The sequence below is a fragment of the Argentina silus genome (assembly GCF_951799395.1).
Source record: "Argentina silus genome assembly, chromosome: 5".
Lineage (NCBI taxonomy): Eukaryota > Metazoa > Chordata > Actinopteri > Argentiniformes > Argentinidae > Argentina > Argentina silus.
Window position 1 is genome coordinate 1,691,005 of NC_139659.1, and position 18,504 is coordinate 1,709,508.

An 18,504-nucleotide genomic window follows, 5' to 3' on the forward strand; every position below is an offset into this window, starting at 1 on the left:
ATGTGCCCCTACGTGATCTCTCTCTCTGTGTCACTCTCTGTGTGCGTGTCTCTCTCTCTCTCTCTCTCTCTCTCTCTCTCCTCTTCTTTCTCTCTCCCTCCTCTTCTTTCTCTCTCTCTCTCTCCCTACTCTTCTTTCTCTCTCTCCCTGTCTCTCTCTCTCTCTCTCTCTCTCTCTCTCTCCCTGTCTCTCTCTCTCTCTCTCTCTCTCTCCCTCCTCTTCTTTCTCTCTCTCTATCTCTCCCTCCTCTTCTTTCTCACTCTGTCTCTCTGTCTCTCTGTCTCTCTCTCTCTCTCTCTCTCTCCCTGTCTCTCTCTCTCTATTTCTCCCTCCTTTTCTCTTTCTCTCTCTCTCCCTCCCTTCCTCCCTGTCTCTCTCTCCCCTCAGGAGTTGCAGTCTGGTGTGGTAGACCTCCTCATTCACACCCCTAACAGCTCCACAGATGTGGGCAGTAACACTGACAGGTACTGTATACGGTTCACTCCCCAAAGCTCTCCGTTTCTATTGTGGAACTAATCGAATGGAACCAGTCATTTCCTTGAAATTACTCTGGATAAGTGCGTCTTAAAAAAAAGTAATAAAAAAAAGGTTTTTGAGGATTGTGTGAACCAAAACAAGAGGCCAGTTGTATGCCTCCCAGGTGTTTTTATTGTGCCTCTGCCAACTGCCTCTCTCTCCCACACTCCATCCCTCCATCCCTCCCTCCGTCACTCAACCCCTTGTCTACACAACCCCCATCCCTACTCCCATACCTCCCTCCCTCCACCAATCCCTCCATCCCTCCTCCCATACCTCCCTCCCTCCCTCCATCCCTCCCCCCCAAAAAACCCTGACGGCAGATTCCTGCTGAACCCCACGGCCGCCTCTGAGGAGCATATGGTCCAGTTCCGCTTCCTGGGCATCCTGATGGCGGTGGCTGTCCGGACCAAGAAGCCCCTGGACCTGCACCTGGCGCCCTGGGTGTGGAAGCAGCTGTGCTGCATCCCTCTGGGGGGGCCCGACCTGGAGGAAGTGGACCTGCTCACCTACCGCTCCCTGCACAGCATCCTCCACCTGGAAAACAGCGGCATCACAGAGGACAACTTCCCCGTGGTGAGAGATGGAGGGAGGGAGGGAGGGAGGGAGGGAGGGAGGGATGGGATGGGGGGGTTGGTGGAGGGATAGATTGAGGCTTTAGCTCAACAGGCTAAGAGACCCTGGTTTCACACTGTCGGTTACGCGCTTTAGCCAATGTACAGAATGACTCGAATCGTCATGAAGCTGCTGTGTTCTGTATGATAACCTCCTTCCCTTCTCTTCTCTCCCCCTGTCTCTCTCCCTCCCTTCGCACCCCCTCTCTCTATTTCTCTCTCCCTCTCCCCATCTCCTCCTCTCACTCCCCTCTCCCCATCTCCTCACCTCTGTCTCTCTCCAGATGATTCCTCTGGACTCGTTCATGGCCCACAGCGCTGACGGCAAGCTGGTGCCCGTGGTGCCAGGCGGGCACCACATCTCCCTGACCTTCGCCAACAGGACCGACTATGTGGAGAGAGCCCTGGACTACCGGCTCCACGAGATGGACAGACAGGTGCCCTAATACCTTTATCACACGTGATGTCATTCATGATGTCACTTGTACTGTTGTCGTATAACTGAACTCATTGGTTTCCTGTCCTGTGCTGTTTACCTGTCTGTTCTCGCCTGTTGTGTTAACCGTCTGTCCTGGCCTCTCCTGTTTACCTGTCTGTCCTGTCCTGTTTACCCGTCTGTCCTCTCCTGTCCTGTCCTGTTTACCTGTCTGTCCTCTCCTGTCCTGTCCTGTTTACCTGTCTGTCCTCTCCTGTTGTGTTAACCGTCTGTCCTCTCCTGTCCTGTTTACCTGTCTGTCCTGTCCTGTTTACCTGTCTTTCCTCTCCTGTTGTGTTGACCGTCTGTCCTGTTCTGTTCTGTCCTGTCCTGTTACTTGTCTGACCTGTCGTCATTGCCCTCTGTGTTGTGCTACCCGTCTGACCCCCCTCACCCCGCCCTCCCGTGTGTGTCCACCAGGTGGCAGCGGTGAGGGACGGCATGTCCTCCATCATCCCCGTGCCCCTGCTCTCCCTCCTGACGGCCCGGCAGCTGGAGCAGCTGGTGTGCGGCCTGCCCGAGGTCTCCGTGGAGATGCTGAAGAAGGTGGTACGCTACCGTGACATCACCGACAGCCACCAGCTGATTGGCTGGCTGTGGCAGAGCCTGGAGGAGTTTGCCAACGAGGAGCGCGTGCTGTTCCTGCGCTTCGTGTCGGGCCGCTCCCGCCTGCCCTCCAACCCCGCCGACATCACGCAGAAGTTCCAGATCATCAAGGTCGACAGGGTAAGCACATTTTTAAATTGTTTTTAAAGTTTTTGGTTAGCTCCCTTAATTCCAAACCTAGCTAGGATGGGTGTAAGGAATACGGGTGAACTTTCCGTTTGTCAGAGGGCGAAATGGAGCTGCTGCTATGTTGCTTTCACTCATCTCAATTCTCTCAGATGTACACATGGGGAGGAGGGGGGGGGGGGGAGGGGGGGTAGTACTGTACTGTAGGTAGGGGCTAGGGGTTGGTGTGGGATTCAGCTACAACCACGGCTAATTGTAGCTAAAAGAACAGGTGAAGAAAGTTCAAAGACATGACCCACACTGTACGTCAGTGTACAACAGATGCCAGGAAAGAAACATTGTACGGGTTCAGAAAACAGTCTTTGTATTTGGGTCAAGCTGGGTCCTCTGCTCTGCCCTGCTGTCCCCACTTCTGGTTCTCGTTAATAAACTGAGAAACCACCCTGAACACCCTGTGTTCCCTTCCCTCCCCTCCCTCCCTCCCTCAGCCCATCAACGGCCTCCCCACGGCCCAGACCTGTTTCTTCCAGTTGCGCCTGCCCCCCTACACCAGCCAGGCCATCCTGTCAGAGCGCCTCCGGTACTCCATCCACAACTGTCCCTCCATCGACATGGACAACTACATGCTGTCTCGCAACACCGAGCCGGCGGACGGGTCCGACACAGAGTACTGATGATGTCACCACACCACACGGACTCGGCCCGACGGACCCAACACAACAGAGTTCTGATGATGTAACGACGATATTCACCAATAAGGCTCCATTACTTGAAAGCACAAGCCAGTCTGTCGTGTCGTTCTTTCTCTGCCTCCTCCTCACCATGTCTTGTTTTGGGCGCAAATAGACCTGCTCTCGCTGCGCTGAATGATTACCCAGGGTGCACTGCAGAGAGCCTCTCCCACTCTCTCTTCTACGCTCGTAAGTCGATTCATTTTGAGTTTTGAAGCTTTTTTTTTTTTCTTTTTTTTTTTTTCCGGTTTTGGAATTTCTCGCTTTGTTTTCTGCATGGTATCAAATATTTCTTATAGACTTGTTTGTTAAAGAAGACCTTTTTTTATGAGCCGGTGCGTGTTCTACTGGGACTGGGATCCGCGCGGGGGCGAAAACCTACCAAAAACATTGCCTTATGTGGCAGCAGGGTTGGAGAACCTTCCTAGAGGAAATGTGACTTTCGTTTGTGCAACTATTGTACTGTATTTATGTAGAGACGATGTGAAGAATCGTAGGTCATTTGTTGGCACCGCTGGCTTCGGCCGACGTAGATGCCATGTTCAAGGCTATGATACTAAGTTCTGGGTGGAGCTAGACAAGCGTTTGCCAGCTTTAAATCTTTTTCTGGTTTTCTTTAAACCGCATCAGACTGCTGGCTGGGAAATGTTACACGTGGTTCATCTGTTAGTAGCTGGATTCAACTTCTACAGATCACAGGCTGCATTCCAAATCGATTTTTTGGCCCCTTGTCAAGTCTGTAGATCTGAAAGGATCGGATAGGTGTGAGCAAAACGGCATCATTTCCACCTTGCCATTCAGAGGCCTAGATGGGGTTGTTGCCATGTTGCGTATGTCTATCCAGGCCGCTCAGATCTACAGTGGTGCCCAGGGAGTAAGGGCCAAGGGGTCGGTTTGGAATTTAGCCCCCATGGAATTTGGCGTCTGCTGCTGCCTGTGAGTTCATTACGTCATTGATAAGAGTTTCCACTACAATACAAATGACAATGTATCTTGGATGATGAATGTATGTCCATCAATGCCATGCACATTATGCACTCGACAGATTTTTATTTGCCAAAACTGTACTGTACTATGTTGCTGCGTGATGATATGGGTTTGTGTTTTGCAGTTGTGAAAAGTGTAGTGTAACATGCAGTGTTTTTGTTTTTTTCTCCCTAAACGACTTACAGGGATACGATACAGTTTTTGAACACACAGGTCAAGCTGTAGACCGCTGATAGCCGATTTTGAATTTCATGCTTAGTATGCGACTCCTCCTTTTCTAGCAGAGCCTGAATCACTGAAGCATGGACTCTCTCTGAGAAAGACCGGCCCTGCAAGCCTGTCTGTCTAGAGGCAGCAGTCTCCACTCTATGCTGTGGAAAAACTGTACCGCAAGATGTTTCATCTTTTTAAAGGAGCGTTTATCAGGTGTTTCCCTATAAAGAGTTGTGACTTTTGTTTGGAGCTCGGAAGCTGCTGACTCAAAAGACAAGAGATTTTTGGCAGACATGATCTTTATTTAAACAGTGGAATGGGGTGTCATGGTTGTTGTGATGTTTGCACTTTAGGCCTGTATACATTGTTGCTTGAGCAAAGAAAAACATATTAAAGGAGAACTCCGGCATAAAACCCTAATTTGCTATCCTGTTCCTCAAGGATGCTTCTTCTTCTGTATGTTTGTATGTATGTTCATGCCACACGAGTCGTGTGACATGATATTTTGTCCTCCAGATGTAAAACACATAACCTTTAATACCCTTCCTCAGCCATTGGTCACAGGGATGCTAGTGTACAGTAGAGCTACGTCATTTAAATACAGTCTGTGTATACCTTGGAGATAACTAGTGCTCTTAAAGGGGAGGAACCGTTAATGAAGCTGAGAGAAACATCGCTTCTCCGTTGATGTGCTGTGGTGGATTCGTGTGAGCGTTTGATTTTGACTGAGTTATTTTATTTTGGTTGTACTTTACAAAGTGAGGAATGGCATACAAATGTTTTTGTGTTGGGACTGTCCTGTAAGCGAAGGCAGTGTTATCTAAATTAAACCATGTGTTTAAATAAGGACGTCGGTGTGGTTTTCTTTCTATCTCCAGCATCTGATAGCTGATCATCATTTATTAGACTAACCCTCTCAAGGGTATGACAAAATAGTTATCTCACGAAATTGTTATATTCAGTTGTGACAGATGCCAGAGTATATCTACTTAGTCAGTCAGAATCAGTTGAACAGATAGATGTGAAGACTGCAATGCAATGCAAACCACAGTTGACCTGGTGGACGGACTCTGAGGATAAACACAACTGAAGCATATGATGAAATTGCAGTATGTCAGCATGGCTCTGTTGCTGGGGGTTTAAGTGACATGGGCTTGGTTTCAAACAAGGCACACAACATGCTTTATTCAATGCTGTTTTGTTAATAATCTGGATCCTCAGCATTGGTGGGCTAATTAGTGAATAAGTTGCTTCAGAGCATGTTGTGGGGTTATGGGAGGGCCCCCAGAAAATGTTTTGTATTGAATCTAAACGGTGTGAGGGTAACAGACAGAAAGGGAAATGGAAACAACTGTAAGATCAAACGGGGAACGGCATCAACATTTATAATGTATGTAGTGTGTGCAGGGGAGGCTGGTGGAGGCAGATATCGGAGGACAAGCTCATCGTAATGCATGGAATGCAGTGAGGAATGTTTGATACCACACCACATTCTATTTCATGCGTCACAATGAGCCCCGTCCTCCGATCTCTACCTCCACCAGCCTCCCCAGACTGCTTCTGCTGTGAGGATTTCAACATGGTGGTGCTTTTCTCTGCACCCTCAGAACATCGGCCTCCAACCTCCCGGCGATAGGCCGGCCTACACTGCAGTCATGTTGCAGGGGCGTCTGTTATCTCTTCCTGGAATCCAGAAAACAAAGACATCTGACAGATCTGGCGCCCTGCACCTTGCTTATTTGTTTGCCTCCAGGCGTTTTGACTTCTCGTGGTACAACCTGAAGGCCCAGCTATACCTCATTATTTTGAGTTTCTCATTGTGTTCTTGGCAGAGCTGTATCGTAAAAGACACGATGGATCCTCAAGGTGAGATCAAGCTCCTGTCGTCTCTTAAAGGCTCACGGGGAGACAGACAAATGAGGAAAATGCATCACTGTAAAAAAGACACCTGTCTGTTGATACATACATAATGTGTAAAAGAAGCCAAGCCAATGTCAACATCGCCCCCGTTTCCCGATCGCCAACAGTATTATACTCCCTGGTTTAGTCACCACACCACACCACCGACTGCACTAAGAATGTTTGTCAGTTGATAAATGTATTGTGAGACACAGACGATCTCGTCTGTGTTGTGAGAAGCAGGTGTGTCTGTCCGAAGGGTTTAATGCAACGCCGCAGTGCCCATATTCAGTGGAGCGCCATGCATTGCATATGGAATGTTCCTGACCGTTGGACTGCTGCTCTTAGTTCTTTCTGCCCCTGAGTTGCAATCATTTTGATGCATAGTGCTTGGCAGCGGGCCAATGGGGGGTGGGGGGGGGGGAAGTGATGGAGATTATGGGTATCCTTGACTCGCTGCTCTGAATTTTAGGAAGGGACAGCTAGGACTGTTTGAGGTAATGTTGCTGTGATGTTAGCTGAGGTAATGTTGCTGTGATGTTAGCTGAGGTAATGTTGTTAGCTGAGGTAATGTTTCTGTGATGTTAGCTGAGGTAATGTTGCTGTGATGTTTGATACACAGTCCATCACAATGGCCGAGACTTACAGAACAGAGAGGAGCGGGTTTGTTTGATACGAATTATGGCATCAAGGTTTCAGGTAATTTAATTGAACGTTTCAATGTTTAGAAATCGTGTAGGTTTCGGTGTCTTGTTTAAAGTCAGTGTGCTGTTGGTAGCTTGTATATTTTGCTGTGACTGCCAATGGCCCCTGGTCCGAGCATTGATTACTTTATCTAATGATGACTGATGGATAGGTGATTCACTTCCTTAAACAAATGTATTTGTTGTAAGTCGCTTTGGATAAAGGCGTCTGATAAATGCCATCCATGGAAATGTAGCCGTAATTCGATCCACCTGACTCGGATCCACCTGCTGTTCTTCTGAATCAGCACCGCTGAGGGTGTGTCTGGGACTGAGTCTGGTCCCTTGAGGAAAGTGAGAGGTGTGTCACCGCGTGACCTTATTCCCCATCTGGTTGCTGCGTGCAGGAGGCGCTTTCTGCACAATTCACCCTGGAGTCAGCAGCACTACCGCCACAGCTGGGAGACGAGAGGCTTCATCATCATAAGGCCCTCAGTATAAATAGCACCATCCATCTATCACCGTAATTGGAACACATATTTAGAAAAGGACAAGGATTTGGTTTTGTGAAATGTTTTTTTTCTGAATTACTGGCTACTGTCCTGAGACCCTGGGACATACAGCGCCTTCAGGAAGTATTCAGACCCCGTCACTTTGTCCACATTTTGTTGTGTTATTGACTCAATTTAAAATGGATTCAATAAAAAGAATTTGCCGTCAATCCACACACAATACCCCAGAATGACAAAGCGAAAACACGTTTTTAGAGATTTCAGTAAATTTATTAAAATTGAAATACAGAAATGCCTCATGTATATAAGTAGCCAGACCCTTTGCTATGACACTCTTAAAATGAGCTAAAATGCAAAAATGTCATCAACAAATCACTCAGTAAGTTGAATTGAGTCCATGTTAATGCAAGGATAATAGTTTTTATAGTTTTTTATAGGGTCTCTGATTTGCATAGGAATCAATTACACACGGTGTAGATTAGGATGTCACTACCAACTCAGCAAACTTCATAATTTTCTCTTGATCCTGACAAACTCCCCAGTCCCTGCCAGTGACAAACATACCCAGAACTTGATGCAGCACCACTGTTCTTCACATGAGAGATGGTGCGGAAACTGCATTGCATGTGCTGGATTTGCACAAAACTTAATGCTTTGTATTAAAAACCAAATAAATACATTTTCAGCCACTTTCTTTGCTGTATCACTTGAATTCATTGTTGCAAACACAATATGGATATGACAGAGAGAATTTTCCATTAAGGGATTCTTTTTGGCCACTTGGTTATGGACCAATTTTGTAGAGTGCCTGAGATGATGATGTCCCATCGACTGTGCTTTTTCCTCTCCACCATTCAAAAAAGTCTTTTGTTCCTCTCCATTTGCTCAGTTTGTAATGACAACCTGATCCACACAGTGTGTAATTGATTCCTATGCAAAAGATTTGCATATTGTTTTTAGAAATATTTTTTTCTGAATTAGGAGTGCCTCGGCTGCTGTCCTGAGGTCCTGGGACATATGTGCATGAAAACGTGTACACACGCACACACACACACACACACACACACACACACACACACATATTATTGGTCTCACGCTCTCTCTTTCTCTCTCTCTCTGGTAGACATAATGTGTGTGTGTGTGTGTGTGTGTGTGTGTGCGTGCGCATGTGTGTGTGTGTGTAACTGTGGATCAGGCTCACTCTATGGAGGTGCAGAGTTCATTGCCCCTGCCTCTGAGATAATGCGGGGTTTAAGCCTAATCCGCACGAAAGGTTGTGCAACAGACTGAGGGAAGACTGGCCCAAGCAGCAGATGATCATCTACAGATTACAACTGGGCCTGCAGCTGTGGTAGCCTACCCATCCCCTCCCCTCCCCTCCCCTTCATCCTCCATTCACCCAAACACAGCCATGGCGTTATACAACTGAAGGATACAGTACATTTGGGACTTTTTTCCCCCCGTCCGATTTGTGGGAGGGCCAAAAGAGGATCAGAATGATGAAGGAGAGACCCGAGGGGAGCTTTGATCTGTCTCTCTCCGGTTTCAAGCACTCACATTACCTTCCTGCACCCAAGTGCACTTTATTACTTTCCATTCCGTGCTCGACGGAGGAGACCTCACAACACAGCTAGCTTAACATCCTTCACCCAGTACCTATGTGAACCGTTTAACATGAGCAAAGCTTTGAGATTGATATTTCATAAAGAGGAATGTATTATTTAGCCAGAGTTGTTTATCGCTTAAAGCCAAAGCCTGACCTTCATGTCAGGGTGCAGATTGCGCCCCACCCCCCCCGAAAAGTTATTAAATGTCACTGATCCAAGATTGAAAGTGTTGAGTCTTTGACTGTTGACTGACTGTGACACTGGTTTGATTTGAAAGCCCAAACTGTATGAATAATTCAGGTGTGGAGGGACTCCCAGCATAAACGATTAACATGCCTGTTCTTTCTACGGCCACTGGGGGGCAGTGTGGTTATTGCGTCTAGATTCACTGTCTGTGTCACAGAACAAGGTTGGAGGCAGTCGAGCAGAGCGTTCTCCATCCAGGGAGCACAGGACGCATTTCTCTGCTGCTCAGATCATGACAGAGTGACGCGGCAGGTTGGTTAGCTAATCCCAGGGGATTCACTGACCGTATACGTACGCAGACAGAACATGGCATACTGTCTCTCTCACACACACACACACACACACACACACACACACACACACACACACACACACCTCTCTCCCTTAGAGTTAATTATGCAGGTGACTGACAGGCACATTGACCTCTGACATCTCTGGTTTTCTCTGTCAGCTCATTTGACCTTGTGAAGCTGCCATTGATGACAACAAACCACACACTGTATCCCAATTTTAAAAAGAAAGAGAGTTATTAAAAACATGTACATATTCACAATAAATAGTCATACTTTCAACTTTGAGTTGTTCCAGTCCTGGAAACCTCTTAACCTCTTATCAACAAACAAAATTCAAAAAGGCCCTGGTTTCTTCCCTCGGTCTTTCCCATGTCAGGCTGCCTGGATCTCTTCTCACCCCTCCACTGAACATGTAAGCAAGTTAATGCAGCGTCCCCCCCCCCTCCCCTCCCCCCCTCCCCATCTCCTCAATAATGATTTTTCACACCCTGGATCGTTGGAACTCTGGCAGACTGTTTATCTCCAGCTCGTCTTCCTCCAGCTGTTCGATAGTTTGGTGACGGGGGATTGGGCTTCCTCATATCCATATCTCAGAGCTCTGCACAGAGTTTGAGGGCCTTGAAATGTATGATGCAGTAAGCTGCTATGCACACAGGGAAGGATTAAACGGACAACGGTCTTCGTTTAGAAAATGCTGATATAAGCTGATTTTGACAGCTGCTACATGGGGTAAACATGCACGTACTGTACAGCGCTGTACTTACTAGGGTATGAATAAGACCTTGTAAATGCTCAATGTGTAATGAATGCTTAACAATGCTTTAATTGTTAAATGTGATAAATGATCACATATGTGTTAAGGACAGTATGTTAACTACTTAGAAATTGCTTATTAATACTTATTCATGAAAGGGATCGTTAAGTGTAACCTATACCAGAGAGGAATACCTGGCAGACCAACTCACAAATATGCACATACCTGTACCAATGTGTCTGTCTGCAATGGGGAGACTTTTAGATCACCTTAAATCCTTAACTACCTTTTAGATCACCTGAACCGTTTGATCTCTGACTGTTGAGCTGATTTATTAGTAGCCTACGGTAGAACCGGGACAAGCCGTCTCAGGCTGATGTAGTCAAACCCTGAGTGCGTGTCCTCTGGATGGAATCAGAAACTTTCCATCTGAGATGGAATCTCCCTCCTCCTGTGTGGCACACACACTGCACATGATCACATGATCCCCAGCAGCATGATCAATACAGATGACCTCAGCACACTGTCCTTGAGCCAGCCTCCACACTTTCCCTCCCTCCTTCCTCTCCTCCCTCCCTCCCTCCTTCCTCTCCTCCCTCCCCTCCTCTCCTCCCTCCTCCACTACCAGTTTACCCTGAAGGAAGGCTGCCTCTGTCGCCGCTGCTTCTCCTCCAATCGGACGCCTGCACTCTGCGGCGTGGCCAGCCATTGGGCTGTGTAATGTCCTTCAGAGTCAGACAGTCGGCAGGGTGTGTAGGTAGGGAAGGAGGAGAGGCGCACACAACGGTGGGGGTGGAGGTTCCACAGGGGGATTGAGGGGGGGGGGCGGTGGGGGGGCGGTTGTGCTGACGGAGTGCTAGAAGTTTCTGGAGTGTAACAAGCCTGTCACTGAGACAGTGATGCTGTCTTATCATGACAGCGGCTCTGATCAACACTCAGGCAAGAAGCGAGGCTGAGAGGTTCCTATTGGACACGGAGGGTGTCGGTGTCCCTGTCGCTGGGAGCCAACGCCTCTCGTCTTCCTGGGTGTGGGTCAGCTGATACACGGGGCCTCTAGCAGATGGCAGGACCGTGGGAATCCTTAGGAAGAATGCCAACGAAGAGAGAAAGGTTCTGTTTATCTGTGTTTGTGCAAACAGGCTCATCCAAATAACGTGAACTTTGAAACTAAACTGTGAGCTGACAGTTTGACATGACATGTCAGGGACTGATAAGGGACTGAGTAGCATTGACCTATAGCATGCTTATGTCTCCACAAGGTAAAGTGACCTAAATGTGAACTGTTTGTCCATTGGTAACGGGGCTGATGTAAAAATAAGGAAAATCTGCTAAGGATTTAATTTATGTACTGAACTAAACCTCTAATCCCTCCCCTCCCTCCCTCCCTCCCTCTTTCTCTCTCTTCCTCCCACCTTTCTTTCCTCCATCTCTCTCTTCCTATCTCCTTCCCACCCACCTCCCCCCCCCCCCTCCCTCCTTCCCTCCCCCCCCTCCCTGGGCGACAGTTGGTACGGTCCTTTGATCAGGACCACCGGGTGATGCTGATACGACTCATCATCATTTCGATTAGTTCTGAGGCATTAGCCAGAATTGGCCCACAGTACCTGTGAATGTGTGGGTCTGTGGAGGTGCATGCACCACCATGCACCACTACATCGGGGATTATTGTTTAGCAGGAAAACCATTATCACATCCCCTTATTCTCCACAGCTGGCGCTGGTTTATTTGAATTCCTGCAAAGAAAAGCTTTATTGATTCTCTCTCTCTCTCTCTCTCTCTCCCACAGCTATTAGTTTAAGATGAAATTGCGTTTGGTTTTATCTGTGAACTTGCCGGCGGAGTTCATCTCCTCTGTTTGTCATCGAGCGACTACTGCTCCGAGTAGTAAGCCGACAACCTAACAGTCCACTGGGCTCCAGATAAAGTATTAGTTATATATATGCTTTGATGTGTGTGTGTGTGTGTGTGTGTGTGTGTGTAGTCTAGTAACACTCTACTACTGAGTTCAGTTGGTGGGGACTGAACACAGACTTGAGCTGTTTCCATCAGGGGCTCTGCTTGCTTGTCTGTTCAGACTGCTCTTACTGGGAGTGGCTCTCTGCCTGTGAAGGCTATCCTTTCCTCTGTGTGCTCAGCTGCAGCGGTGTGGCCGCCAGGGTGTGTAGTGTAGCTGCAGCGGTGTGGCCGCCAGGGTGTGTAGTGTAGCTGCAGCGGTGTGGCCGCCAGGGTGTGTAGTGTAGCTGCAGCGGTGTGGCCGCCAGGGTGTGTAGTGTAGCTGCAGCGGTGTGGCCGCCAGGGTGTGTAGTGTAGCTGTAGCGGTGTGGCCGCCAGGGTGTGTAGTGTAGCTGTAGCTGCAGCGGTGTGGCCGCCAGGGTGTGTAGTGTAGCTGCAGCGGTGTGGCCGCCAGGGTGTGTAGTGTAGCTGTAGCGGTGTGGCCGCCAGGGTGTGTAGTGTAGCTGTAGCTGCAGCGGTGTGGCCGCCAGGGTGTGTAGTGTAGCTGTAGCGGTGTGATGTGGCCGCCAGGGTGTGTAGTGTAGCTGTAGCGGTGTGGCCGCCAGGGTGTGTAGTGTAGCTGTAGCGGTGTGGCCGCCAGGGTGTGTAGTGTAGCTGTAGCGGTGTGGTGTGGCCGCCAGGGTGTGTAGTGTAGCTGTAGCGGTGTGGCCGCCAGGGTGTGTAGTGTAGCTGTAGCGGTGTGGCCGCCAGGGTGTGTAGTGTAGCTGTAGCTGCAGCGGTGTGGCCGCCAGGGTGTGTAGTGTAGCTGTAGCGGTGTGATGTGGCCGCCAGGGTGTGTAGTGTAGCTGTAGCGGTGTGGCCGCCAGGGTGTGTAGTGTAGCTGTAGCGGTGTGGCCGCCAGGGTGTGTAGTGTAGCTGTAGCGGTGTGGTGTGGCCGCCAGGGTGTGTAGTGTAGCTGCAGCGGTGTGGCCGCCAGGGTGTGTAGTGTAGCTGCAGCGGTGTGGCCGCCAGGGTGTGTAGTGTAGCTGTAGCTGCAGCGGTGTGGCCACCAGGGTGTGTAGTGTAGCTGCAGCGGTGTGGTGTGGCCGCCAGGGTGTGTAGTGTAGCTGTAGCGGTGTGGCCGCCAGGGTGTGTAGTGTAGCTGTAGCAGTGTGGCCGCCAGGGTGTGTAGTGTAGCTGTAGCAGTGTGGCCGCCAGGGTGTTTAGTGTGTATTTGTGGGACTGCAGCCGTCCCCGGGGAGCCTGGGCTGCAGGCGGCAGAGCTGCGTTCTCTGTGTACCCATCCGTGTGTTTGGCCTTGCAGCGGGAGGCCTCAGTGGAGGCTGAGTGCCTGCCAGTCAACCCAGCCTTGCCCGACTCGGCCCAGCCCAGTCCAGACCAGCCCAGACCAGCCCAGACCAGCCCAGCGCTCTCAATCCAGCCCAGTCCAGTCCACCCAGCCTAGCCCAGTGCTCTTAATCCAGCCTAGCCCGGTTCGGACCGGCTCGGTCTCCCAGGATCGCCTCCCCATCGCACAGCAGCTCCAGGGACTCATAGTCCATCCGTTTGAAAGTCTGCATTGCCAAACAGAGGATCTGGGGAAAGAAGGGAAGAAAAAAAAAAAAACTCTCCTCTCTATGTACTTTAAGTCACTCATCAGTATGGAGGGATTAGGTTTCTGGGTTTAACCACTGATGTGGTGTCTAATTTAGTAGCAGCTCTCAGATTAGGTGGCTCTCTGAGATTGTTATGGTTTGTTATGTTGTGGTTACTCAATGGTGTGAGGCAGATTCTAAAAATGCTCTGTAGACGTCTAGACAGAACAGTTAGTGTCTTTGAAGCACCGAGCGCTGGCCACCGTCAAAAGATTGGACTTGACACCATTCCATTTCTTTGATATTGTAAATAGTCTCTCAAGTGCAGCGTTCTTAGTGTACAAGCCAACTCTGTGGAGCCAGGCGGACTCTGCAGGGGCTATCTATTCTTATGCCTCTAGAAATGGTTTATAAAAACAAAAACACCTGATAAATGTACTTAAATCGAAGCAATTACTGCTACAAACGGCTGTAAAAAAACATCTTTGAAGAGTTCTCTTCAGATTGTGTCCGGCCCTACTTCTGACTGAGCCCCATTGTCATTGTAAACAATGGTCTCCTGCTCTCACACTGCTAGTCCTACCATCCGCTTCCACACATCCTGTCCTGTATGTTGTATGTTTATTAAACCTCCAGACATGAGTGGGTGCCTGTCTTACAGTATGGACGGTAACAGAAACAACCCTTCAGGTAAAGCCAACACAGACACACAGGACTTGTTAGTGTCCCGTTTCAATCAGGTTAAGGGCCTGTTTGTGTGCTGAGGTAATCCCCAGGCACACAGGCAATCTTCCCTCCTCACACAGCCACACTTACTGCACTGCAATGTCACAACCACAACAACCACCATGTCGCTCAAAATGCGCTGCCCTCTGAAATGCACTTACGGTATTCACACAAAGTCATAATCATCGGGCGATGCATGAACTAGCCTCCACATTTGTTTTTTTTGTTTTTTTAAAATATTGTACGGAAACACTTGCAGTGCCCGAGCACGATGAATAAAACATCAAACAGTTATACCATTTAAGTCCAAGGTTGCCAGGTCCTTGGATAGAGCATGAATATGGATAAGATGGAGTTTAGATGAGGGTTACTCTTCCCTCCGACGGTGTGGCCACCGGGCCGCTCCCCTCCCCTCCCCTCACTCCTGTCTGGGGCTGATTATGTAACAATGACGTCCACAGTTGTCGCTGCTTCCATCATTTTTTAATGCATCTTTCAGAAGCTAGGACTAATCAATGATGCACCGGGCTGTGATACTTCAGAATACCTCTGCTTCTCCGTGTCCTGTGGAGGGAAAGAGACCAGGAAATGGATCTAGCCGAGCTATTTTTGTTGCTGGTTGTTGTGGTTGAGGATTATTGTGCTGCAGTGTAAGGCCACTACCTCACTGGCCCTGTTCAGAACTGGACCGCGTACTGTGTGCCGTACATGTATTTTGTTGTTGTCAGATGTTGACAGATGTTTTGCTAGTCTGGTTCACTTAGCTGAAGAAAATATTGTGCCCCAAATAGGTACTCAGGCCAGAAGCGTTCACATCCTGGAAATCTGAAGCCACGCCCCTCTACTGGGGTACTGAAGTCCAGTTTCCATGTTGACCCTCACTACAGACAGCTCACCGTTGGCCACTTTTGAACAACATTCGCAGTTGTTGTTATTTGTATTTTTTAGTTTACAAGGGGGTGTCATTATCAAAATAGTTAGCAGTCATCACCATCAATCACCTGCATCATAGTTAAAAGACGATTGGAACCCCCACTGGAAAGCCCCCTTCCGTACCCCAGTAGGGAGGTGTGGCCCCCTTCCGTACCCCAGTAGGGAGGTGTGGCCCCCTTCCGTACCCCAGTAGGGAAGTGTGGCCCCCTTCCGTACCCCAGTAGGGAGGTGTGGCCCCCTTCCGTACCCCAGTAGGGAGGTGTGGCCCCCTTCCGTACCCCAGTAGGGAGGTGTGGCCCCCTTCCGTACCCCAGTAGGGAGGTGTGGCCACTGTGAAAGCGTCACTCAGTGAGTATCTGTGCTGTTTGCTAGTCTCGTCCACTTAGCTGACAAAAATATTGAGCCCCAAATCCTTCTCCTCCAACTAGTGGTGTCTAAGCCTTGGGAAACTCCTCCCCTGAACCCAGTTACCCCGCCTGCCCCGCCTGCCCCGCCTGCCCCACCTGCCCCACCTGCCCTGCTCAAGTCATTTATTTCAATTTCCAATTGGTTCTTCAAGCATGTATTTTGAACGATCAATTGCTCACCCACAGTTGGGTGCTCTATAGCTGCTCTATAGCCATTCAACATACAAGACCTGGCAACACTCAAAGGTTAAGAGTCTTGGCAAGCAAGACTAACTGTTTGCATAGTAATAAACTAACTATAGAAATAACTAACTATAGGTATCACTAACTATAGAAATAATTAACTATAGGTATCACTAACTATAGAAATAACTAACTATAGGTATCACTAACTATAGAAATAATTAACTATAGGTATCACTAACTATAGAAATAACTAACTATAGGTATAACTAACTATAGAAATAACTAACTATAGGTATAACTAACTATAGAAATAACTAACTATAGGTATAACTACACCTACTTTCCTGTGCTCCGGACATGTGGTTTCATCAAACACCTGTCTATTAGACAAAGGGGTCCTATTCAATCCCAACCACTTAGCTGTCTCTGGCAGAGGCCTGTGTTTGGACTGAGGTCCACATGTCCATATGTTGCATCATTAAACGGTGACACCCATAAGGTCTTAGTGGGAGTAGGTGACTTCACTTGATATTGTTATTATTACATCACAAAGCTCTTTAGCAGGGGGGGGGCTTTCAACTACTGTAACTTTTGAAATGTGGGGAATTGGTTAAAGCAGCTGCACATTTCACTGGTACAATCTAATTAGGGGTTGAGGTGCTCAAGGGTAGACGATGGGAACACACTTGGGATTCGGAGCATGAGAGAGACAATCACCTTGATCACGACACCGGCGTAGTGCCACTGCAGCCAGAAATTGCGTGCGTGCGTGCGTGCGTGTGTGTGTGCGTGCGTGCGTGCGTGCAGTGGAGGTATGGTATGAACATCTAATTATGAAACGGCGTCTGCACATTTGCCGTCAGGTGACCATGAATATTATTAGTTGGTAATTGGCTCACTTCAAGGCTTACCCATCTGTTTCAGAGTGTCTAAAATAAATGAGCTGCAAGGTTATGGTCATGTTATGTAAGTCTTAGAGGAGATGTTCATCTCAGAAAGACAGAATAAAAGGAAAAACTCAAATATAGATGGAAACTCAAATATAGATGGATGGATGGATGGATGGATGGATGGATACATAAGCCTTTATTGATCCCAGAGGGGAAATGAAGGCGTTACAGCAGCTCACATCACAAACAACAACAACAACAAAATAAAGTGACAATAATTATAATAAAAATAAAATAGACATCTGAAACATTATATACAGTAAGAACAGTCCAGTATGGGGCTGGGCCAGTAGCTGAGCATGGCTGGAGGAGTTGGGGGGAGGAGGAGAAGGAGAAGGAGGAGGAGAAGGAGAAGGAGAAGGAGAAGGAGAAGGAGGACGAAGTGGAGAGTCGTTGGTGGAGCTAGGGGGAGGGAGACACTGAGCCCCTCCGAGTCAAACCTGTTGAAGAACTGAGTAGTAAGACGGTGAAAAAGTCATTAAAAAGTTTAGTATCCGTGGTTATTTTGGTTAAATTTCAATGTCGATTTTAACAAACAGTATAAAAACTACTATAAACTCTACTACAGTATAAATAACTAAAAAAAGACGGAGCTGCTGAAACAGGGAGCCAGCTCGACTGACGCCGCCAGTGAGATGATATACAAATATGTTATATATACAAATATAACATATACACATATGTTTTAAGTTATTAATGCCCCTTCTAGAAGACTAGAAATGTAACAGCTGAGTAGATGAAACAAATCCAGCTGAGCCTTATCAGATCAGTGAATGCCGTGTTGGAAATGCACTGCAGTAGAACAAGTAAAACAGACAAACAGCAGCAGTGGTCGTAAGCATTGTAAGAATTATGGCATGCCTAGTAAACAGTTCTCCCATAGATAGGGTAATCTATCACTGTGTGTATTCATTCCTTCCTCCCTGAGTTCTGGAAGCATGGCGCTGACATTGGACAGCTTTGTATACATTCCTGGGCCCACAGTGATCACACAGGGGTTCGTAAATGTCTTATTGTTCTTATCCATGCTTTCCTAACTCTACCAAATCTACTCCACTGCTGACTGGTACAGTATGTTGTCCAAATGTTCTGCAATGCAATTCAATTAAATTCAATAAATATTATCAATCCCTAAGGGGCAATGGCTGTTATACCACAACATGAGGAATAATAATAATAATAATAATAATAATAATAATAATAATAATAATAATAATAATCAATTAATAAAGCTTGCAGAGAAAACTCATGTATGCATCTCTGGGACTGTGGCATTCATAGTGTGTGAAACTGGAATTACTTTATATTGTGTTTGTCTTTAAGCCCTATTTGATCCGTACCTCCCCCCTGACCCTGAGGACTGGCCTCCCATAATAGCAGAGGAACACTAGAGTAGAAAGCTCTTCTGAAATCAGTCAAGGTCAACCCAAGCTGCTCATATTCCCAACATACATCTCATTAAAGTTTCTCTCCTGTTAATACAAAAATAAATTCAAAAAGCATTGTGACTCCT

At 47.8% G+C, this 18,504-nt stretch overlaps 1 protein-coding gene across 1 annotated transcript in view; it reads left to right on the top strand.

Moving 5' to 3' along the window:
• LOC310804943 (putative E3 ubiquitin-protein ligase HERC1) overlaps positions 1–5,114 on the top strand; it is a gene marked incomplete at its 5' end in the record, with an annotated part of 55,069 nt that extends 49,955 nt beyond the window's left edge. Inside the window, 5 exons of the mRNA XM_083670398.1 lie at positions 388–464; positions 840–1,092; positions 1,415–1,567; positions 2,026–2,331; positions 2,826–5,114. Coding sequence (XP_083526524.1) covers positions 388–464; positions 840–1,092; positions 1,415–1,567; positions 2,026–2,331; positions 2,826–3,011 — 975 coding nt within the window. The 3' untranslated portion in view covers positions 3,012–5,114. The remainder of the gene's footprint in view (positions 1–387; positions 465–839; positions 1,093–1,414; positions 1,568–2,025; positions 2,332–2,825) is intronic.
• Positions 5,115–18,504: the final 13,390 nt, after the last annotated feature.